Source organism: Mauremys mutica, chromosome 1 (assembly GCF_020497125.1).
Source record: "Mauremys mutica isolate MM-2020 ecotype Southern chromosome 1, ASM2049712v1, whole genome shotgun sequence".
Classification (NCBI taxonomy): Eukaryota; Metazoa; Chordata; order Testudines; family Geoemydidae; genus Mauremys; species Mauremys mutica.
In genome coordinates, this window is record NC_059072.1 from 308,120,968 (window position 1) to 308,145,721 (window position 24,754).

The 24,754-nt window shown below is 41.1% G+C and overlaps 1 protein-coding gene across 1 annotated transcript; it reads right to left on the minus strand.

Moving 5' to 3' along the window:
- Window positions 1–14,876: 14,876 nt before the first annotated feature.
- On the minus strand, window positions 14,877–23,205 carry DLEU7 (deleted in lymphocytic leukemia 7). Its single transcript, XM_045001737.1, has 2 exons — window positions 22,723–23,205; window positions 14,877–15,227 (listed from the first exon to the last, which is right to left on the minus strand). The coding sequence occupies exons 1-2, from the start codon at window positions 23,203–23,205 to the stop codon at window positions 15,021–15,023; spliced, it is 690 nt and encodes a 229-aa protein (XP_044857672.1). The 3' UTR covers window positions 14,877–15,020.
- Between the last annotated feature and the right edge of the window lie 1,549 nt (window positions 23,206–24,754).

The following is a 24,754-nucleotide window of genomic DNA, read 5'->3' on the forward strand; positions in this document are numbered from 1 at the left end:
GAGTTAGACAAGGATGTGTTATTTCGCCCATCCTATTTCTTGTGGTTATAGACTGGGTGATGCGGAAAGCCACCGAAGATAGGCCAAGAGGGATCGCATGGGGACCCTCTGGTCATATTGAAGATTGTGACTTTGCGGATGACATAGCCCTGATTTCAAGCTCTCAAATGGACCTCCAAGAGAAGACTGATAGAGTAGGTATAGCAGCAAGGTGCGTGGGACTTAATATCCACGCCGGTAAGAGCAAAACAATGAAAGTAAAAACAGCCAGCTCGATGATGACAGTAGTATGTGACGTAGAATTGGAGGAGGTGAACGATTTTAAATATCTTGGTAGTTACATATCGGCTGATGGTAATATTCAGAAGGAGATATCTACCAGAATCGGTCTTGCAGCAACTGCATTCTATAGACTTCAGAACATTTGGAGGTCGGCCATCTTGCAAATGAAAACCAAGGTAGAGATCTACAGGTCGAACGTCCGCTCTGTGTTGCTTTATGCGGCGGAAACATGGAGGACCAACAAGAAGATAGAAAGTCGGCTTCGGGGTTTTGAAGGAAGGTGTCTTAGGCGAATTCTTAACATACACTGGCCGCAGCGTATCACCAATGTTGAAGTGAGCCGATTAACGGGCATTAACAACAGAGTGGATGAAACCAAACAATGAAGATGGAGATGGTTGGGGCATGTGTTGAGAATGGGTGCTGATAGACACCCTCATATTGCCCTACGATGGACACCACAAGGAAGGAGGAGGAGAGGTAGACCATTGGGGACGTGGCGAAGGACCATTGAAGAGGAAATGAAAGGCATGGGAATGAAGTGGGATGAAATTTGCTGCCTCGCTCAAGAACGAAATGAATGGAGGAGAATGGTTGACGCCTTATGCTCCACTGGGAGTGAATAAGAGGAAGAAGAAGAGGTCAATGGTAATTGGGACAAAATACAACATGGTTTTACAAAAGGTAGATCATGCCAAACCAACCTGATCTCCTTCTTTGAGAAGGTAACAGATTTTTTTAGACAAAGGAAACGCAGTGGATCTAATTTACCTCGATTTCAGTAAGGCATTTGACATGGGTCCACATGGGGAATTATTAGTTAAATTGGAAAAGATGGGGATCAATATGAAAATTGAAAGGTGGATAAGGAACTGGTTAAAGGGGAGACTACAACGGGTCATACTGAAAGGTGAACTGTCAGGCTGGAAGGAGGTTACTAGTGGAGTTCCTCAGGGATCAGTTTTGGGACCAATCTTACTTAACCTTTTTATTACTGACCTTGGCACAAAAAGTGGGACTGTGCTAATAAAGTTTGTGGATGACACAAAGCTGAGAGGTATTGCTAACACAGAGAAGGACTGGGATATCATACAGGAAGATCTGGATGACCTTGTAAACTGGAGTAATAGTAATAGGATGAAATTTAATAGTGAAAAGTGCAAGGTCATGCATTTAGGGATTAATAACAAGAATTTTAGTTATAAATTGGGGACACATCAGTTGGAAGTAACAGAGGAGGAGAAGGACCTCTGAGTATTGGTTGATCACAGGATGACTATGAGCCGCCAATGTGATATGGCCGTTAAAAAAGCTAATGCGGTTTTAGGATGCATCAGGCGAGGTATTTCCAGCAAAGATAAGGAGGTGTTAGTACCGTTATATAAGGCACTGGTGAGACCTCATCTGGAATACTGTGTGCAGTTCTGGTCTCCCATGTTTAAGGAGGATGAATTCAAACTGGAACAGGTTCAGAGACGGGCCACTAGGATGATCCGAGGAATGGAAAACCTGTCTTATGAAAGGAGACTCAAAGAGCTTGGCTTGTTTAGCCTAACCAAAAGAAGGTTGAGGGGGGATATGATTGCTCTTTATAAATATATCAGAGGGATTAATATCAGGGAGGGGGAGGAATTATTTAAGCTTAGTACCAATGTGGACACAAGAACAAATGGACACTAGGAAGTTTAGACTGAAATTAGATGAAGGTTTCTAACCATTAGAGGAGTGAAGATCTGGAACAGCCTTCCAAGGGGAGTAGTGGGGGCAAAAGACATATCTGGCTTTAAGACTAAGCTTGATACGTTTATGGAGGGGATGGTATGATGGGATAGCCTAATTTTGGCAATTGATCTTTGATTATTAGCAGGTAAGTATGCCCAGTGGTCTGTGATGGGATGTTAGATGGGTTGGGATCTGAGTTACTATAGAGAATTCTTTCCTGGGTGCTGGCTGGTGAGTCTTGCCCACATGCTCAGGGTTTAACTGATCGCCATATTTGGGGTCGGGAAGGAATTTTCCTCCAGGGCAGATTGGCAGAGGCCCTGGAGGTTTTTTGCCTTCCTCTGCAGCATGGGGCATGGGTCACTTGCTGGAGGATTCTCTGCAGCTTGAGGTCTTCAAACTACAATTTGAGGACTTCAATAACTCAGACATAGGTTAGGGGTTTGTTATAGAAGTGGATGGGTGAGATTCTGTGGCCTGCATTGTGCAGGAGGTCAGACTAGATGATCATAATGGTCCCTTCTGACCTTAAAGTCTATGAGTCTATGAGTCTATGTGCTCTGCTGAGACAGGGGCCTAATTTTTCTCCACTTTCAGAAGTGGAGAGAGGGGGAATTGCTCTGTAGTAGATATTCCTCTAGTTGGGGATCCTTATGGAAGTTTCCTGCTCCTCTGGCTCACTCATGCAGCTTTCTCTACAGGAGGAGGCAGTCTGGCCCCAAGAATTTGGCTGATTACAGAGACTATAAGATCACTTAATTCATCCATCACAGCTACCTATAGGGTGTGATGTTGTGGCTACTATAAAAATAATTCCAACAACCCTGTTTAACTGAAGGACACATTTCCCAATTAAAGCAGTGGAAGATGTAGTGCTGGATATAGTTGTAGGAATGATAAATAGATTCAGATAATAAAGGACAGACCTTGATCCTAAATGTGAACCAAATATTCTTGATGTTCAAAAAAGTGGATAACATGTTTTCATTATTGTCTGCATTTCTGGGCTCCAGCAGAGACCTGAAGCAAAAATGCCAAAATCCCACATGAAAACCTTTTCTCACAAGACTTCTGCTTGAACTGGAGATAAAAATGTATGAGAAATCTCATAATTTCATAGTCAAGAGGATCGGGTAGTTTGGATAAATTCATCCCCAAGCAGCCAACTCCCTTAGTCATTTTTTTTTCTCAAACATATTGAGGCTTGCCCATCGCTTCTAATTACCCATGCTGGAATTTGGCCAGAACATATAGCCATGGGCTACGATTACATCTATACCATGTTAAGGAACAGCTAGGTGAATATACAGTATAATATGTCCTTTAATACATACCAGGAGCTTATTCCATTGACTTCAGTGGGCTTTGGATCAGGCCCCAGATGCCAGACTGACACTGTAATATTCAAGATACAAAGAAGACACCATCAAGTACCTGAGTCTTCAAAGATCGTGGTCATATTGCATGAAGTTTGTCTTAGAAAGTTATCTACATATAGGTACAATATAGCTCAAGGCATGCAACATTAGAATAAGAGCATTTCTTTTATGTATTCCCATTAAATCTCCCAATTTATAACCAGTACAAATATCTAAAAGTAACTGCACTTAAAATATAACCCTTCTCTATGCAGAGTTCACTTCCTTGAAAAAAATACAATGAAACTATTTCCATTTTTAAAATATCATAAGTCATATTTGTATAGTTAAAAACAGTGGGTAAATAATGCTGACCTTTCACATCTAGACATGTAGTCTCCGATCTGCCACAGGCCTTAAGTGAAAATGAACCTAGTGATCTCCTCCAATCCCCTGTGTATGTTAGTCCACATTATGAAACACCAGAGAATTTGGCATGATCAGCAGTTTCTACTCAAAAGGCCCAGGACTGCAATAGCAGAGGTGTTAGAGATCAGGCCTGATTGGCTGAGTTATGTGGGAAAACAAAGTACCCTTAGTCTCTCACTTCCATTGGGACTGCACTCATTCACAAGGTATTATATACAATATAAGTGGGAAAATATACTGTATAGAATGCAAGAAAATATTTGTTACAATAATACTTATAAATAAGGCAAACAGCTTGTTAACACCATCCATCCAAAGGTCATGGAGTGCCTTGTGAGCATGAATAAATTCCGCTTTACGATATCCCTGTGAAGTACAGTCAAATCATTCTGCAGATGGCAAAACTGAGGCCTGGTGATGTCAACACCACCCAGGAAATCTGTGGCAGAGCCAGTAGACCCCAGGATCTCTTGACTTTGAGACCTGCTGCCAAAAGGCAACTTTCACCTTGATACTTAGCAATGCACAATGGAAAAAAAATTCTAGTTGAAAAGGAAAAACCACCCCTTATCTTCCCTCTCTTTGTTTATTCTTTGTTTTTCTTAGATTGATTCCACCATTACGTTCTTCCTGCATTTTCTGAGGGTAGAACCAGGGCTCGTCTAGAAAGCATTCTGGGTTTTTTACTGTAAATAAAAACTTTTAGAGAAAGTAAACAGCCAGTGGAAACTGCTACCCGGTAAACGCTGTAGTATGTTGTGAAGCAAATAGTTTGCACTGGCATTGAACCCAGGAAAACAAAAGTCACTTCATAACTGGGCGCTTGGCTGAGCCACCTGCAATGCCATTGATTCACAGTATTACACTGAGCGTGTGTTCCTCAGCTGAGACTCCACCAAAGTATTCTTGCCCTTCATTCCCTTTTCTCTGAATGAGTCATTTTGCGGGCCTAGAGCTACGCATGCCAATCACCCTCTCTATAGCATTTTTGTTTCGAAGGCTCTTATCGTATGGTGTTAGCTCCCCGTGGAAAGCAATATGTTACGACAGTAGTTAGATCCCGTGTGAACATCTCCAGGGATATGTTAATTAAAATGACTTGGAGTTTTTCCTATACAGTTACACTGCATTATGGTGAATCCCACTTAGCAGGATTACTGACTGAGGGCTCAGTTATGCCTGATAGGCAGAGAGCTTGTACTAGGAGTTGCGTGCAGCTGCACCACTCCAGCAGGAGCTCCCAGAATTTCCAGGCAAGCAAAGGAAGCACGCCCACTGCCTATACCCCCAACAGGGCTTGGATTCCTTGCCACAGCCAGCTAGCTCAACTGGTGCAGTTTAACCCAAAGTAAAAGTTGGTAGATCTTAGGCCATGTCTACACTTACCGGGGATCGACACTGCTGCGACCAATGCAGCGGGGGGTCAGTTTAGCAGGTCTAGTGAAGACCCACTAAATTGATGGCAGAGCACTCTCCGGTTGACTCCGGTACTCCACCGGAATGAGAGGAGTAACTAAGTTGAAGGGAGAGCCTCTCCTGTCAATGCAGTGTGGTGTAGACACCGCACTAAGTCGACCTAAGCTACGTCGATTCCACCAGTAGTGTGACTTAGGTCGACTTACCCCGGTAGTATAGACAAGGCCTAGGTGTGAACTGGGAGCACACTTTAACTGTAAAATCCCTATATAGTCATTTATTCTTAGGCTTGTATCTATTAGAAATCCCTCATGCCTCATTGTTCTCTTGTTATCCCATGGGTCATTCCCCTTTTTCACTTCTTAAATGTGTGCAATCCCCTCTCCAGAGTAGGGGAAAGTGAAATCACAGAAATCACCCAGGAAAGTTGGGAGGCAAATGGTGGGATTGAGGTATAACGTTCTCAAACCTCATAACCACCTGCAGTACCTCTAGCATCCCATCTGCAGCACCTGAAAAGGTGGCATTGTCCGACCACAGGGCGAGGAGCTGGGGAACAGCCATTCTGTGCAGCATGTTCCTTCTCCCAAAGGACCGCAGAGCTTTAGTGCTGAGAGGTATTAGTAACTCTTAATGTAAAGATGCAGTAGTAACAGAGCTACTAAGAGCAACATTAAGTATCCCCCCTTCCTCTGGGACACTCATCACAGAGTAGAGTTTAGGCAGAAATAAAATTTTCCTGTTGATGAGATCACAGAACTTAGAGATGGAAAAGACCCATTGGATCATTCAGCTCATCTCCTTGCCAATGCAGAATTGCTCCCTAAGGTGCTTCTACCAGAACTGCGTTTTTAATCAAAAATTTGATGTTCAGTTGCGGAGACGGGGGAACCCCTGAAATTGCAAAAATTTGTCAAATTTTGGGGGCTTTCTTGACCAGCTCTAACTTTACTGAGTTTTTGGGTAGGTTTTTGTTTCAGCTTAGTTCTGTATGTCCCAAGTGATGAAACTTCCAACACTTCCTTGAGAGACTCTTCCACAGTCTAATACATCCAGCTGTTGGAGAGATTCTCCTGACATTTAGCTTAAATTTTCCCTTTCTTAAATGCATTCAGTTTTTCCTAATTATACCCTTGTGCATGAGACCGAACAATCATTCTTTCATGCTACAGATCTATTAAACTATGGAAGAGTCCCCCAAGGAAAGTACTAGAAACTCCATTACTTAGAACATTTGAAAATAGACTGGATATGCAAAAGAGAAGGCAATCATTCTGCATTGGCAAGAGATCGTGGAGTCCTAGAGGGTCTTTCATCTCTAATTTTTATGATTCATCATTCTAACCCTAATTTTGTTTCTCATTTATTTGACTACAGGCTTTCTTACATGGCTGTTTAAATACTGGGCATTGATTTCACGCCCAGCATAAGTTTGATGCAACTCCTCAGAAGCATGACTTGCTCTCACTTAGGCCTATATCTTAAATCCCCAAATTCTTTTAGTGTGGCTTTTTGTACAGTGTTGTTCACGTGAAATGTTTTTTCCATTGTTTCTGGAGAAGGCTGAAGTAATCCATAGTTTCAAAGTGCATGCTGTCTTCTCTCTTCCTTCAGTTAGAAGCTAAGCCTCTCTAACCATGGGCTGTTCTCCCTTTGGCACTGATCCTGCAACTGGATCTCTACGAGTTGGCCCCTGTGCTCACACAGAGCCCCATGGACTTCAGAGGGGGGATACAAGGCTTCTGCCCACATGGATACAATTAGGCTGTGTCTTGTTCCACACTGAGCACATTGTCCTGCTTAAGAAATAATAATTTTCAAAAATATCAATTGGATTAATATTCCTGTTATAATCTATCATATTGTAAAGATTCATTGGACTTCATAGCGTTATGGTTCATAAAATGTTCAGTTACTCTAATGAAAACTAGAAAGTGGATTTTTCCCCCCCTACATTCCAGGTAATTTTATAGTATTTCTCCAACTGAATTTGCTAACTAAAGAGGGATGAGTCACATGATGTCCTAACATTTTTAAAAGCAATGAGCAATACAACAGGAGTTCTTTTTCTGGGGAGGGTGGAAGGGAAATATCTCTGATTTGCTCACTGCTGGAAAGGTTATTTAAAGGAAAAGCAGAGGAAGCAAGTGCAGAAACTTCTCTAAATAGAAATGCTTCACCCAGTTTGAGTGGGTCTCAGTTTCAACAGCAACACAGAAGCAAGAAGTGACTTGTTTGATTACCTGTGAATATGAAGGGAGCTGTGTCATACTTGACTCATAGAAGCTATTTTAAAAGGAACAAAATGACGAGCAGATAATTTGGTTTGGAAAGTGAGTTTTTCTACTCTTTGGTGCACTAATCTGCCATGTCAGTATTGCTTTGTGTTTTATTGTACTCTGCTGGGCTAATTCAGATCTTGCTTACACGTGTATAAATCAGCAGTAAGTCATTTAAAATCAGAGTGACACTGGTGTAAAACAGGTGGGAATCAAAATAAAATCAGAGCTTGGGTGTTCAAATTACAGCTAAGCACATAGCAACAGATATCATGACGAAGCAGAAGAAAAACTGAAAAATGTGGGGGTTTTATATATTAAAAGAAAAATTAGTGCTACAATTTCCCCTGGTTATGAATGCAGTTTTAGGGGAAAGGGAATAAGCTATACCAGTATAAGGCTTTTTTATATAGATAGAACTGTGCCCACGCTATGGATTGCAACAATATAACTACATTGGTTTAACACACACCACCCCCCACCCCCAATATAGCTATACCAGTACAAAAACTGTTTGTAGGCCAGGCATAATTCAGAAACTCACAAGACCCTCTCCTGAGATTTCCAATGCTTTCTGCATTTGGCTGGATTGATACTATTATTTTTTTAAATAGCCCCTTTGTGGTGATTGAGGTTCTCCCTCTTCACTCCTAGACTAAAGTGTGGAAGTGTATGGAAATGTAAACCAAAAAAAAAGTGTATTTTGAATTCTGGAAAAGGTTTGAGCAAAAGCACAGGGCAATTACCTTTCTTTCATCGACACCACTTTATCCAATCACTAAAAATATTACTGGGATGGCAGGTCCTTTGCAATCCTGGAGGTGACATCACATTTTCCACTTTTAATTCATTTCAACTTAAAGGCCCCCTGAAATAATAATTTGCCTTTCACAGATAGATTTACTTCACACAGCCATTTACTGAAAAGATATTGATGTCAGGGTATGGTGTACATAAAAAAGCAGACCCTAGCTATAATTAAGCCTAAACTGCCTTTTATACAGCAACTCTTATCAACTTTCTCGCTTTATAACAATCACTTCAGGATGACATTCAGAATGTTAGTAGCTCCCAGAAGATCTTTTCTCAACAATGTGCAATCACTGTTTACACTTTAAAGTGTGTCACTTTAGCCTGCCACATTTTTCATCTTTAATCCTTCTTTCTTCTTTTTATGAGAGAGGAGTAGCCTCCAGTGTTACATTCAGCAGTACCAGTTCAGATCAAGAGATCAATGACTCAACAACGACATCCACTGGCCTGCCTCAAAATATCAGCCAAAAGAATCATTCATCGCAGGCAAGCAGTGTTGGCAGAAACCTGCTTTTGCTAGGAGGCAGGTTGCTAGCATTTTAGTCTTTTAGCAAGATGTCCTGTTACTGAGTGTGAGTTTACTTGGTGTATTGTAAATGAAAAATTAGACTTATACGGAGCAGTTATTACATTCATACTAAAGGACTGAAAAAATATCCCTTTGGATATCTGATGGGGAAAATGGTCTGAATCCTAAAGTTTGTAGGCAAAATTCAAGAATGATTGCTGGGTAAAGACATTAGGATCAGGCCCTATGTTAAAAATACTGTGTGAGGATATAGCTATTGTTTCCTTAAAACTGCAGCAAGGAGCCCCAGCTAAGCTTTAGAGTAAACCAGAGGGAGAGAGAGAACACGCAGCCTTAGGGGTAGCACTGTTTGCCTTATTCTAATAATGCATCTATTCTAGTGCTAGAAGAAAACTGCTCTTTGTGATTCTTTACCACTGCCACCTGACAAGATGTCTGCCTGAAACACATGCAGAAGAAAGGATCAACCTGAAAGTACTTGATATGCAAAATTGGAAACTTGAGCTGTTCTGACTGGGCACAAGTCATGTTGTACACTTCTGTTACCTGATTGGATGAGTGTAACTTTAGAATCAGATTTCTGGTGTGATTATTTGCATATAGTAATTCAAAATTTGCATTTTGCTAATATTCTGCAATATTTGCATAACAGTCATTGATTTGGTGACCATTCCTGCTAGAAAAACTCATAAGTAGATTAGTGGAAAGCAATTACAAAAGAGATACAGACAGTGAAACAAATTAATGTATACACTTCAATGAGTACTGACAAATTCTGTGGTGATGACTTTTTAAATGACTTTTTTGTAACTCTTCACATACATGATTTCAGCCATGAACTCTTTTGCATGGCAAGAGGCATTAACGGCCGGGCTGGTAGCAACACCTCTTAAGGTAGCCCAACACTTGCCATTATGAAACTTTGTGTTTAGTTGCTTATAACTTTGCTAAACTATAATGACTTGGTCTGAAATTTGCCCTGCTGGGAGTCTGCCTCAGGCTGAATCTTTTTGGAAATTTTCAGTCAAAATTCAGAAAACTGTTTTGGAGGAGGATGGGGCAAGGGAAAAATACATTGCTTTGCCCATTTTTTTTTTCTAACCTTTTCTTTGAACAGCTCTAGCACCTCCATCCTTTGGAGCAGTGACTTGAAATGTGGCAGAAGGTTGGCCTTTGCATCAGGGATATGCCTTTTGCCATTCCCAGGGAAATGCACTCAAATTTGGCCAGATTATAAGCTTTTAAAAAAATCACTGTTCACAGTCGCCCAGTAAAGAGGTCTTCGATTTTTAGCAGCAAAATTTTCTGAAGATTCCAAAAAATTTTTAAAAAATTTCCCCTTATAAAAAAAATCAAAATTTTGAGATTCAAAACATGTTAACAAGATCTATTGTTGTTCAAAAATATGGGGATATATGAAAATGTTAAGACATTTTCTATTTTTTTGTTCATTTTGAAATTTCATCAAAAATGTGCAACTTGAAAACATTCAACCAGTTGCACTATATACACATAAACATATACTGAGTATACTATTGGATCGTTACAGATACTTTTCTCAGCTAGGCTTATTTTACTATACTTTTACTATATTTGTCAATCTATGACCTGGCTTGTCAAACGAAGAGGGGAAAATAGCACCTTTAATCTACTAGAGCCTTTAACTCTTGCTTGGTCAGGGTTCAGCCCTGATCAGTTTCCAGTATGCTAATCTGCTGATGATATTTGGCCACCGTGTCTTTAGTTTTACACTCAATATGCCTATGGAAAAAACAGCTTCTTCAAACCCTTACTCATGCGAGTAGTCCCTAAGATCAACAGGATTCTTGAGTGAGTAAGGGTTTGAATTATTGGCTCCAAAAGACCTATTCAGGAGAAGAGGATATCTCTTTAAGAGACTAGCATTCATGTAACAAAAGATGGAAACATTTAACCCAGCAAAACAAATTGATTTTGTGGATCTCATGTGCAACGATTGTACTTAATTAGGAGGTTTTATTTGAAAAATCCACAAAAAAGGAGAAAAAAAACCACACAGTGTCTTTGAAACAAAGATGCATTAGAGCAGAATGTCAGGTTTCATTTATGAAATCACAGCTGCATAAACAATGTTTCACTATAAGAACCCAATTTATAGTATTTGTCATAAAAAAGTAAACACTTTGGGGGCTGCTTTTGTGACACAATGTTGTACCGTGTGATGCTGCAAGCTGGCAGGCACAACAATAGATCAGGAGAGGCAGCTTTCTCATGCTATTTTTGGGCAGCAAATTCTTTTGAACTTCAAAGGTTTCATGGTTCTTATTTTAGAAGCAGGACCTGATATTTAGAGCCATTCACTCTTAGCTCTGAATTTTGTCAACTGCTTAGAGAATATGACACACCACACAGAGCTGGTTGCTTCTAACATCTGAGAAGACTGGATGATCTGGAACTAAAAGAAAGCTTAATGTCAATATACAATGGGATGTTTGACATGGAAAAGGCCTAATAGATCATTGAGTCCATTGCAATTGAGGGCAGGCTATGGTTCCCAAAACAGGATGTCAATTGCTATTCATTTTTACTACACTTCACCTTAAGTAATGCATTATTAAATAACTCCCTGATCTTCAAACAGGCATAGGCATAACTTTACACACACACGTGCAAGCCCACTGATCTCAGTACTCCTGTGAGGAAAGTGTTTGCAGGTCTGGGGCTTAAGCAAATCATTGTACTCTGATTCAGTTATGCAAGCATTTTGAAAGAAAAATTAATCCCCCGCCCCAGTGAAGTTAAGTGTTTATTTAAATATTTTAGTCAAATTTAAATTAAAGGATCCCAGAGACCTTTACATTTCTAGTGCCCCACAGAATTTCAAAGAATGTAATAGTGTTTTCTTTTTAATGACCTTGACCCCAAATATTCATTTTAAATGGCAGTGTTTGGGGAAGGAAGTGTTCTGGAAATTTTCATCATACGCAGTGATGCCTGCAAAAGGACATTATTAAGTACTCTTTAAATACACTATATCTTAACCTCTATTGCTTGATTGTATCTTAGGAGCTTGAAAAGAATTTTTTTGTCCCAAATAACTTCGCTCTTTTCCGTTTGGTCAATATTTTGTGTGTGCACATGCATGCGAGCGGGCAAATGGAACTGAAATCAACATGGTGGTTCTTGTTTAGTTCCTCATTTGTGTGTACGGTCATCACTGGTTATGTCAGCACAAATTTGTTATTATCCTGACCTTATGATGTTAATAGGGGTCTTGCTGTTGACTTCAAAAGAGGCCAGGATTTCACCTGATGTGCACTGTACACCCAAAATGTAAGTTTTGCTTTTAAATTACTTTTTATGGAAAAGAATAGAAACCTCTCTGTTCAGCTCTAAACACTCCCTTCTAGTGTTTGTCACCAAACACTGTAGAACTGCGCTAGTGTATGAGACCTAGAAAGTTAAACTGATTAGAAACAACCATACTGCTGCAGTAAATGAATCTCATTACTGGGGGGAATTGCGTGAATATCCATCCAAGAGAAAGCTCATCCAAGTAGCCTTGTCCCCACAGCTTATACTACACCAATATGGAGGAGACAGATAGCACCAGTGTAGCTTCTGAGATAGCTGGGCTGGCAAGGAGAGGTGAGGAAAACCACATAAAGCGCAGGGCAGGGCTCCTTGTTCTGCAGGGCTAAGAGCAGAGCTTGGGCTCTTTCGGGGACGTCTCCCATGCCAACTCTGCTGCCCCTAAATCCCTCCCCTCTGAGGCAAGCATTAGAAGAAACTCCATGAGCTTCATCTCACAGAATGTCCTGAGTCCTCTGTCCCCTTTCTGTAATACCTAATACACCATGCTATTAACACAAGATACACAGAACTATAATACATGGTTTGCTTTGCAGGTCACCTTAAAACTTAGCACTACTAGGAAGATCATTACATCTACTTGAAAGTCCCTATATTCCACAAGGTGCAAAGGAGGGGCGTCACTGCCACAAATGTGTCCCTCCTCCTCCTCCTCTGTTTTTCTTGAAGGGAGGTGTGATGGGTTGGATCACAGAAACCGCCTTTGGGATTGTCACCTGATGTGCCTAGATTACCTCTGAGCCTGTTTTCGCTGCCAGCTTGGGACTTCAGTCCCTTGCCTGGTTTGAGCCAGACACGCTTGCCTGCTGCAAACACAGATCCAAGTCTGAACCACGTCCCCCACAAGCTGCAGGCTTAACTGAAAACAGCTTAAGAAGTGCTCCTGTCTCCAGCACTCAGATGCCCAGCTCCCAATGGGGTCCAAACCCCAAATAAATCCGTTTTACCTCAAATTGTTTGCCCTCTATAACACTGATAGATATGCACAGTTGTTTACTCCCCCAGGTATTAATACTTATTCTGGGTTAAATAAGTAAAAAGTGATTTTATTAAATACAAAAAGTAGGATGTAAGTGTTTCCAAGTAATAACAGACAGAACAAAGTAAATTACCAAGCAAAATAAAACAAAGCACTCAAGTCTAAGCCTAATACAGTAAAGAAACTGAATACAGATACAAATCTCACCCTCAGAGATGTTTCAATAAGCTTCTTTCACAGACCGGACACCTTCCTAGTCTGGGCCCAATCCTTTCCCCTGATACAGTCCTTGTTCCAGCTCAGGTGGTAGCTAGGGGATTTCTCATGACTGCAGCCCCCTTTGTTCTGTTCCACCCCCTTATATATCTTTTGCACAAGGCGGGAATCCTTTGTCCCTCTCTGGGTTCCCACCCCCTCCTTCTCAATGGAAAAGCACCAGGTTTAAGATGGATTCCAGTACCAGGTGACATGATCACATGTCACTGCATATTTTCATAAAATCATATAGAGGGCAATGTCACAGGAGGAAGGGACTCACACAAACAAGACACTCCAAGGCTTTTTTTTTTTAATTTCTTCTTTGGAAATACATTTTCATGAGTTTTCTTCCAATTTATAAACTAATACTGAGCCTACTGGGCTGACCCATCATAGACAAAGTTTGAACCCAAAACAAAAGTCTCTATTCAAGCTAAGAAACACAACCAAACAGGTGTTTTTGTAAAGGAAGGGCTGATGTAGCCTTAATTATAGCTGAGACCGGCACCTGTGTAGTGTTAAAAGGAGTCTCATGTGAATATAAAATATGGCAAATCAATCGGTATACAGAGTCACATGTGGAAAGTAATCATGTGGAAATTCACTACCTTAGCCAATGGAAAGAGACAATTTTCTATCTCGTACTCTGTGCAGAATGCCTTCATCCATACACAAGTAAGATAAAAATTAAGCTAAATTTCTCCCTGTCACATGCAGCTGCAGAAACAACTCAGACTATGGAAACTCCTGGTTTGGCAGTACATGAGCAGAGTTGTATGCCTGTGTGCTGTACAGTCACTAAAGCTGGGTGAGTTTTGCAAAGCAATTTCCACAAATATATGTTTAACTCTTTGAATACATTTGCTTTGGCCACACTTTGTGCCCCTTCTGTCTGCTTTCCATTAGCATCCATGTGCTTGACTACTGAGGGCTTTTATTTACCGGTATTTATTTTTAACAGTGATCCTACTGGGTCCAAAAATGTTCCCCCTTTTTCCTTTTCTGAATTGGCAACCCTTCAGATCAGTTGTTTCAGATCAGTGTAGTAAAGTACTCTAGAGAGCGTCTCTTTTTAAAGCTATCTTTAAATACTCTTCACACAACCTACCTCTCAGATGTGTTGTCCTGGTGATAAAGTTACATTCTTATGTACAGCACTTTCTGTCTCTGAAGTATCAAACTAGCACAAAGAATGATTTGAAAACATGTTTTCACTGACAGTGATGTAGGTTAACAGAATTCCAAAGGTCCAGTCCTCTTCTCCACCACCATTCTTTTTACCAGTGTGTCCCAATTTTAGAGTCCAACTCTACAGTCCTTGTTCATGTGGGGCACAATTCTGCAAGGCGCAGATCAACTCCTGGAGGTGCCCTCAATTCCCATTCATGCCAGTTTGACCAGGAAGACAAAGGGTGCTCAACACTTTGCAGGATTGGGCTCTTGGTTATGAAGTCCTTAGTCACGTGAAGTCAATGGGATCACTCATGTGAGCGGAGGCTTCAGATTCAACCTTTCAAACTACACATAATTTTGAAGGCAATTGAGAGGTAGGGTTGTACTATCACCTCTTACACATCTTAGTCACTCTTGTCTGTGTGACTGTTTCACATCTCTGGGAGGTTTTGTAGGATTTGTCTCAGTGAAGCTCGGGCTATGGCATACAAATCTGAAGGGAAAACTGTAAGTGAATCAATCAGTTTCTCAACGATGAGCCTCAAACACTGGTGTGCTGCATGTAAGTCTCTGTCAAATCGCTGCCCCTCCAGCTGTAAAGCCATATGACTGCAGATGTTTCTAAATTCAACGCTATCCTGAAAGCCAAACCAAAAATAAATGAATGACAAGTAATGCTTTAGCCACACACAGCACATCTTTCTAGACAGAAACCTTCAGCATGAACTTTCATCTCTGATCTTTACACATTGCTGCAAAGTGTCATGACGTGCAACCTTGTGTCAGTTTCACCTACCCGCTTTTAAATGTCACCAGTCTCCACTGACCTTTAGCAGCTTCATATTAAAAATTATCTTTCAATTAACCATAATTTTAGTAGTTTAATTTGTGATAACTGTCTCTGGCCTGATTTTGATATTCCTGCACACCCAAAAGGCCCTCTGGCTTCCCTGAGAACTTGCTCCGCAAGTATAATCCACACCATGGCCTGTATCCACTAGGGAAATGCATTGTGTTGAACAACGTGCTAATTAACCAGTTCTAACCAAATGACTTTGCATCTAGTGTAGACCATGCCAACCATGTTTTAAAAGTTAGGTGGACATGGTTAACCCTAGAGGGATGCTCACTAATGCTTTTTAAACACAATTTATTCTTGTCTACACTTGGTGCAAAGTAGTGTTTAACATCATGTGTGTTAATGTATTTGTTTTGTTACATAATAAGGTTCATCTGGAACATTCGTGTTCATTTTGTTACATAATGAATGTTCCAGATGAACCTTAGGAGAATGTTGATCTTTGTCCCCCTATAGTAGCTGCTCCACTTAAGAGGCTTATGAGTCTGCTACGTCTTCTAATTAATAAACTTGGTCCTTTCTCTGAAATGGTAAAGGCTTATGCTTTTAGCTTTCTAAGAACTGAGTTTAGACTCTGTTATCAGCTGTCATTCTTAAAGGAATGCAGGTTCAAGCCCCTCATGGGCCAAAGCTCCATTATTTCAAATAAAGCCCTGTTAAAACTGCACAAATGTGTTTAATATAGGCAGTACCTGCTACATTATGGTAACATTAAAGGTGATCTGCAAACAAAACATCAAAAAGGAGAGAACACTGAAATATGTGCTGAATGGCCTCACTAAGCGGGCAGGGGTGAGCAATTGGCACAAAAATAATGCAAAACTAACCAGTTTGGTTTTAGACCCCCTAGAAGTCCTCTGGCATTAGTTGGACGTCTGCTGCAGGTGAGGAGATTCCATCGTTGTGGAATGTCCCCAATACTAGAAAACTGGGGAGCACTAAGGCATGACCCTAGGTAAGTAGCCATTTTTTTTCCTTTTAAAAAAAATATTTTGATTGTTTCTTTGAAGGTCACCTTTCGAATCCTGATCTATAAAGCTCCCTTTAGTAGAATTCAGAAATGTTCTAGATATAAAATCCCTAGTGCAATTTATTTTACCTCTTAATATATTTGAATAAGTAAACAAGCTAGTCATGCCAGCTTTTCCAGGTTTCCAGCGCATGGGAACTTTGGGATACAGGACAGAAAATGAAATTTTTCATTCTTTCTCCTTTCAGAGAAAAAACTGGATACTAACTGAAGTAAATAGAAAAGTGTGCTTACTAAAAAAGCCCTTCTGTATTAGGGCTCCACTGTTCTAAACCTGTGAACTGAAGTGATAGAGAGCAATAGCTCAAGTGGTTCATAGTTTCTATTAAAATACTAACACAATAAATATTTGCAGTGATTTCATTTGAAGTGTTTTCAATTTCAGTGCAGGAGCATATCCTTCCTGCAGCTGTTGTTTGTCAAGACCCATATGTTTAGACAGATGAGTTAATATCCCGCATGGCACTGGCAGAGCTACACCAGAATAAGAACTGCATGGCCCACTACCTCTAAATCTCTTAAAATTAGGACCTAAAATATTCAACCAGTCTTTGAGTGCTTTGGATATTTATCACTTGACACTGAGCTGAATCCGTAGGACATGTCTACTTGAACAGCTTTTATTTTTGATCACTATTGTAAATGTATTAATTACTGTTAATTAATTACTAGTGTAATTTAGTTTATGATGATGCTATCCTTAACAAGATACCATTAAAGAAACTAAGGCCTGTTTAGTTCTGTTGTTCTTTTACTTTTAACTGTTAAATAGATAAATCAAGTAGATCTTTATGGTTTGCAGTCAGGAAAATTGTTTTTTTCTTAAGCGTGCTCACAAGTGCCTGGTCTAGTGGATTTGTTATGAAGTTGGAATATAGAAGATTCTAAGTTCCAGTCTGCTCTTTTGCTGACTCAGTGGCTGTGTCTACATCAGGCATTTTTACCAAGAATTTTCCACAATGACTATCCCCGGTTCAGCTCCACTGGTAGTAGCAATAGTGCAGACAATGTTGCTGGCATTCATTAGCATTTTAACCACCATGTTGTTTATATCTGCTGTAAGCAGTGTTAGACAACATGGTGGCTGAAAGGCCTGCAACCACCAAGTGCCTTGTCTATAATACTGCTTCCATCACTGCTGGTACCATTGGTGGAACTGAAGCAATGGTGGAAATTTTTGGCCAAATTCTACTGTGGACCAGTATTGATTGAGATGGGGCCTATAGGTGCTACCATAATACAAATTATAATACATCATAATGCCTGGTCTTGAAAAGAACCACAATTGAAGTAAAGTTTTTTAATGTAATTATAAGATGGTTTGGCCCCATTTAAATGTGCAAGTCCAGTCAATATTAGTAGATGGCTGGGGAGCCATTGTGCTTTAAACACAGTAAAATATTTAGGGAAGATAGTGCTTTAAGTTCCTTGCCTTAATTTGCTCATCTATAAAATGGACATAAGTAAGCATTATTGCATAGGGATGTTGAGAGAATTAGCTAATGTTTGTAAAGCATTTTGAAAATATAAGCATTATATTTGTGCGAAATATTATTTCTCAGAAAATTAAAAACTTTAGTTTTCTTGGGATTTCCCCACTTCCTCTCTTCCCTCTCCCACCTTTGAAAAGAGTTTATTTCACATTTGTAAAAGGTGCCACAATGACAACACTAAATATTTGAGTCCTGTCTCCTCAGAAGAGGTATAATGCAAGCTTCCCTGCCAATAAGCCTCAACTTCTTCCGAAGGAACATCTGTAGGGGTGGTCGTCTTAAAATCCCTCCAACCATAGTGTGTCAGAACATTTATATTTAGGAAGACTTTTATGTATTGTTTCCGATGAGTCATCTCACAAAAAATTATACAGCTATTAATAATTTCTTGTAAAGTCACTGCGTGACAAAATTAAAACCAGTCATCCTGTGGTTTGCCACCATATAGCCTCTTTCTAACAAAGCAGGCACAAATGCAGAGTACAGAGCAATCGTCAGGGTGAAGAGATTGTTAATGTCACGTAGCCATGAGTACCTATTTTCTCACTGAATTCATAGTGATTCTGGAGACAATTCCAAAAATGATCTCCATGCTGTTAGAAATAAAACCAAAAATTGTTTATTTGTCAACATTTTAAATATACCCAAACAACTTAAAATGATGCTTATAGTTTGCACTTTGGAGCAACCTCTCCATGGTCAATCTTCATATTAATTACTGTAAGAATGAAAAATCATTGCTAGAAGATACAGGAATTATGTTATAACCTCATTAGCTACCCAAAAAAGTGCGTGTGTGCGCACTTAATTGGTTTAATGTGTGGTGGCAGGTAAAGATTCTGTTGCTGTTTTATAAGAATTCTGATGAAAGTCAATTTTTTGATTGCCATCACCACTAAGCCACTCTTTATGAATCAGAGTATCATCTACTCTAGAGCCAGTTGTTTTGTGGGAAAAGAGAACCTTCCCTTTGGGTCAGAAATCAGCTTTCAGAAAATAGGATTTTATTAAGTGTAATTACAAATACTTTATTGCAACAACTATCAGTTCTATGGTGCTTTGGAAAAAATGGTGAAAATCATGTGAGAAAAGAGCACAGTGCTTGTGTTGCTGGCACTACACCCTGGCCATTTTCTGAGTGAATAATGTGTTGGCATTACAGTATTTTTCAAAGATTATCATAGCTAAAGAGGACTAGCTGGGATACAGAGCCTAGCTCTTCTAGTCCTCCAGTTTGAATCTAGTCTAGGTCAATAGTTTCTGATGTCACATCTGTTGGCTGCTGAGTGAGCATATGGTTTCAGTTCTGTTCCCTATATATTGTTCTCAATATAGCAGAAAAACAAAAATCAACGAACAGTGGTACTGTTGCTGACAGTCTGAGCAAGAGAGACTAGGGATGCAGACCTTGATTCTACAAAGAGGTCCCCCTGGGCACCCCCTTATGCCTGCACAGAGTCCCACTTCTTTCCTTGTGTATATTAACATAGTTCCATTGATTTCAATGCAGCTATGCCAGTTTACACCAGTTGAAGATCTAACACAGTGAAGCAACAAATAGGCATAAAGGTCCACCAAGATGGATCTATTCCTTTATGATCATGGAGACCCCCTCACACCTAGCGACAGAACAGCAGTGGCGAGGCATGGGGAACTCGCATTGTCAGGCAGTTCTCACTATCCAGAACTGTCCATCTGCCACCATTCACAAGCACTATTTTTTTAAAATACCAAAACTGTTTTGAAACTGTGATAGTTATTTTAACTTCCTAGTATAATTTATATTCCATTTCCAGCTGGCTAAGATCCAGTTTAGTCCAATCCAATCTTGTTATACATTTCTGAGTTAGTAACACTTCAGTGACCCCTCCGTTAATCCAGCTCAGGAGGCAGGATGTTGTCAAAGAGCAGTGGTCATGAAGTCTGCACCTGCCCATAGCACCGGGAAGCTGCACACTCCCATTTCAGGAATCTTTTCATTTTATGTTTTCTTTTCAAATACATGCAAAGTGCTGCCCAAAATACAAAATCTCTCGCTTTTAGTACTGTACTGACTGATCTGTTCACCCTGGAAATGTATAATTAGGGTAGAGAAACATATTATTTTAGCATTGATGTCTGAAATCCAAAGTCACTAGTATATTGTTTGTGGATGATGATGCCAGTAAGTGACCTGTCAAACTTAAAGGAAGGTCCATCAGAATTCTCACAGGAGCTTAACCTTCCATCATAAATTAACACTGAGCCACTTCTCTCAGGCTTCCCAGGCCAATATCGTCTGATGCATCCTGGGAGCTAGAGAAAGCATTGCTTTCAGGTCTATGGTAGTCTCTGGAGTATGCATGTTTTACTGTGTTAGAATGCCAGTTGTTTGGATCTTTTTTCACAAGCCGCATGTAGCTATATTTTTGGGACACTTTTATAGCAACCTGTGACTTTTTTTCCAACTGACACCACCAATAAAAATATAAATAAGACCAACAGATGCATTTCTGGACTGTCTGGAACAGCCCTGCAGAGCATCAACTGTAGCAAGTAACGAATGTATTTGTGGTATGACTGAGACCAAGCTGGCCATTTAGCACTTAAGAGCATTTCTGTGCTCTGAGAATGATTGTGTTTTGGCTGTAGAAAGTGTGACTGAATGGACAGCTGCTATTTTTATTCTGTTTGAGAGGTTATGGCCATCTCATCTGAGAACTGCAGCTAAAAGTTCAGTTGTAAGTGGCTTTTTCCATCTAAATTTCCCGGCCGGATGAACATGTAAACTGAACTTTGGGAATCCAACTAAAGAAATAAAACTTTGGGAATAAAACTAAAACCTACAGCAATTATTCACAGCTAAAAGACCTAATTAAATTACTCAGATTTTATGGAAACACACCACAGAATTTATTTAACCTAGCCATAGAAACTGACCCAGGAAAATCCCAGTGTTCAGTTGGTCCTGATAATGGGCATTCCCTGAAGAAAAGATCTAACCTGACTTCAAGTAGAATAGTAATATGAGAATCCAAAGTTAGTGTTATTCCCAGTGGCATCTAAAATATACATTCACCCACACAGATATTAAAGCTCTTCTGGGAAAAAATAGAAAGAAAATAAAGCCTTCTTTGAGGTGGATGTATTTTATCTGGTTAGTATTTGTGCTAATGAAGAATATTATTTATTTTTACATATTAGCAATGACGGTGTCATATTGGAAAGTCAATATTACAACATTCCAATAAACAATTGTACATTCGTTTTTCCACTAGCATAGGAATGCTAGGTCTACCCATTTCAGCTGATTTTTTTTTTAATTCTTGACTTTTTCCTCTTCACACAAGGCTTTTTCCTCTTTCACTCCTTACTCCCCACAAGAGTAATACACCTGGACAATGAAATAATCTAGACCAAAATTTTCAAAGGTAGCCTGTGATTTTTTTTTTGGTGCCTCAGTTGTTGAGTGCCCAACTTTTGAGATACTTTGGTTTTGATTTTCAGAAGTATTGACCAGCTACAACTTCAGTTGAAGTCAGAGGTGCTCAGCACCTCTGGAAAAATCAGGTCCCTGACATGTCTCAGACTGGACACCCAAATACTCAGGCACCTAAAATCAGAAGCAACTTCTGAAAATGTTGACATTGGTTTTTCACTGAACAGATATGGCTCCAGCTGCCCTGCCAATGCCAATCTGCACCTGGAGGGTCTGCCTGCTAAGGTGAAAGGGTAGAGACATCCGTATATTGGTTCGATTTACGGCCTCTGTTAGAAAGATCAACATGAATGTGAACTGGGGTGAAATGTGCTTTTTGTGATGTGTACATCTGTTGTGAAAAATTGGACAGAGACTACAATTCATTTTACATAATAAGTCATCCTAAGGTAATGACTTTTGGCCACAATCAAGCTGCACCAAATTTGAACCCAGAGACTAGCAGGTGATGGACTCTATCACACACACATGAATTACCCCAGTCCCCTATGCATGGCTTTTTCTTGAATGTCAAAGGGCCACAAGAATTTTTCTTGTGATAATATGCACCACCCTTTTACCAGCAAAATGAGGACCGCATCTTACAGATGTTCACTAAATCTCAGCTATAAATATAACTTGTCATTCTGGAATCATATACGCTGGTTCTCTTACTCGATGAAAATCGACATTTCACTTACAAGTCACTCTTTGTCTCTTCATATTTGTTGACTGGGGCTCTTCAGGTACCATAACAGCACATGGGAGTTTGAGGCTTTATGTGGAAAATGTAAATATCGCCTAAAAAAAATTCTATGCATCCTAATTTATGGTTTAAAGCATCACTAACCCCAACTACAACAAAAGAGCATTTGTATCCAGTACCCCCGCGGTGCTAGCACAAAGGATTGTCATTGACTTTATAATTATTTTGTAAACTCTGTACAATCCTAAAATGATTTGGAGTAATTACTTCATTGCAAATTAACGTAAATAAAACTGCTCCAGTCAGTCTGACAGAATCCAGCAGGGCTGCCCAGAGGATTCAGGGGGCCTGGAGCAAAGCAATTTTGGGGGCCCCTTCCATAAAAAAAGTTGCAATACTATAGAATACTATATTCTCATGGGGGCCCCTGCAGGGCCTGGGGCAAATTGCCCCACATGTGTCATTCCCCCCCCCCCCCCCGGTGGCCCTGGAATCCAGCATATACAAGGATGTCCTGAACAGTGCAATTAACTGCCCATTTGCAGAAGGAAGCCCAGGACAAGAGTCCTTTGATCTCTCACTACTTACTTTTAGGTGAATAGGAAAAGGATGTTCCTGAAACAGAGGGAGCAGGAGAGTCTGTTCCACACTGACAAGCTGGGATGTTGAATCTACTATTCGGGACAGCATGCTGTGCACAGCAATCTGGGTAAGTGTTCCGGGCCTGGCTGGGCCCAGCTGTCTTGAATCCTTTGGCCTGGGCTCACCTGGGTTGGAAAGAGCCTGGGATCCACATTCCTCTTCCTCCTCAGAGGTTTTGCTTGCTGCTCTTCTGCCTTCCTCCTGCTCCTGAGCCCGACTAGACCTGGCTGCATCCAGGCCCAGTCCCATTTCATGCAGAGCCGGGCCATACATACCTGTGCTGAGCGGTGGAGAGGCCTGATCCAATTTGTAGTGGGGATGGCAGGCTCTGGCATCCTCACCTTGCTGCTGGTGGTGCAAGAGCTGCAGAGTTTGGAGAGCAACCAGCTGGTGGTTGAGAGAGACAAATAAAGGTACTGATCTGGCCATCAGCTCTCTTGCTTCTGTTCCCCTCCACGGGATGGAGCGTTTTTAAACCTTGTTTGGCCTTTTCCCCTCCCCCTCTTTTCCCATCCCTTCTTTTCTTATCTCTTCCCCCAGTGGGTGGCCGCCTGCCCCTTCCCTTCAGCCTGGGGTCAATAGGTGTGGTTCATTTCAGCACTTGTTAAAAAGATCAGCCCTTCATTGTATTTCTTGGACCCAAGCTCCATGGAGCTTCTCATGTGTACATTTTCAGACAGGCAGCTGGTTTCGTATCCTTTCTGGAGAACTACCTCCATACGCACTGTATTTTGTGTGGGTGCCTAAATTTGTAACACATTTCTTTTAATGTGTTTGCACTAGTTGGTATAAATCCTTATGGTTTCTCCTGGGATGAGATCTATTAACTCTCTCTCATTTGAGGGGTGAGGGAGGGAAGGGAGACTTATTTTGGACTCGTGTAGGAAATTTTTAAAGTCTCTCTCCCTTTGGAGAGGAAGGATTTTACAATGTGTTTCAGTGAGTAATTTTAAAATGAGAGTAGGGCCAGAAGCAAAACCTTACATCCAAACACCTCCAAACTTCAGGGATGTTAAGAGCTCGTTCTGAACTCTGCAGCTCAGGCTCAACTCTATTATTAACGGACTCACAGTAGTTTAAAATTGCTTTCATTCATGTTGCCCCCATCTGACAACTAGAAGGCACATAAACATAGTTGTAATGGTCCCTCACTCTCCTGCTCAGAGGGAGGCCACTCAGGCTGGTCCTGTCTGGCCAGGACCAGAGTCTGCAAGACAGCCAAGAGCCCACAATAGGGCTGTGCAATTAATAGTCACTGTCAGGCTTTAGCCTGGGTTTGGGTAGCTCAAGTAGTCAGCCCTTAAACAGAGTCTATCCGGGCTGGTTGTGGCCTGGGCAGAGCTCAGGCAGCCAGCAAGCAAAACCAGTCTACAGGTGAGCTGGGGGCTGGGGCCTGGGCTTGAGTCGGCTCAGGTTGCCAGCAAACAAAACGGTCTCTAAGGGCTGGCTTTGGTCTGGGCAGTGCTCACGCAGCCAGCAAACAAAACAGTCTCTGAGGGTGACTGGTAAGGGAAGCTTCTCTTCAGACCTAGAGCCTCCTTGCACAGTGTAGGGGGTCAGGGGAACACTGGCCCACCCTACTCCACCACATCCCAACCCAGGGCCCTGGCAGGGGCAGGATTGGCTGTCCCTGCGTCAGCTGGGATCCAGCCGCAATACGCCGACTAAGCCACACCTGGCTCTGCAGCCAGCTGCTCCGGGGCTGCCCCGGGCCACTTCCTGCCACCCCAGGGTTCGGTACCATTAGCCTCCAGGCCTCTTCCAGCTCCTTGGGGTAGATGGCAGCAGGCACTCCAAACCAGTCCTTGTCAGCATCTGTGGATTGGGCACTGCCCAGTAAGGGTTCCTCTTGAGGACACAGCCAAACCAGCAGAGCATCCTTCTTCTCCACAGACTTTCCCCTAACTGTGCTGCAGGGCCAGCCTTTTATACTTCCAGTGAGGGCGGCGGGGCGATGTAGGCTCCGCCCTCCAAGGGG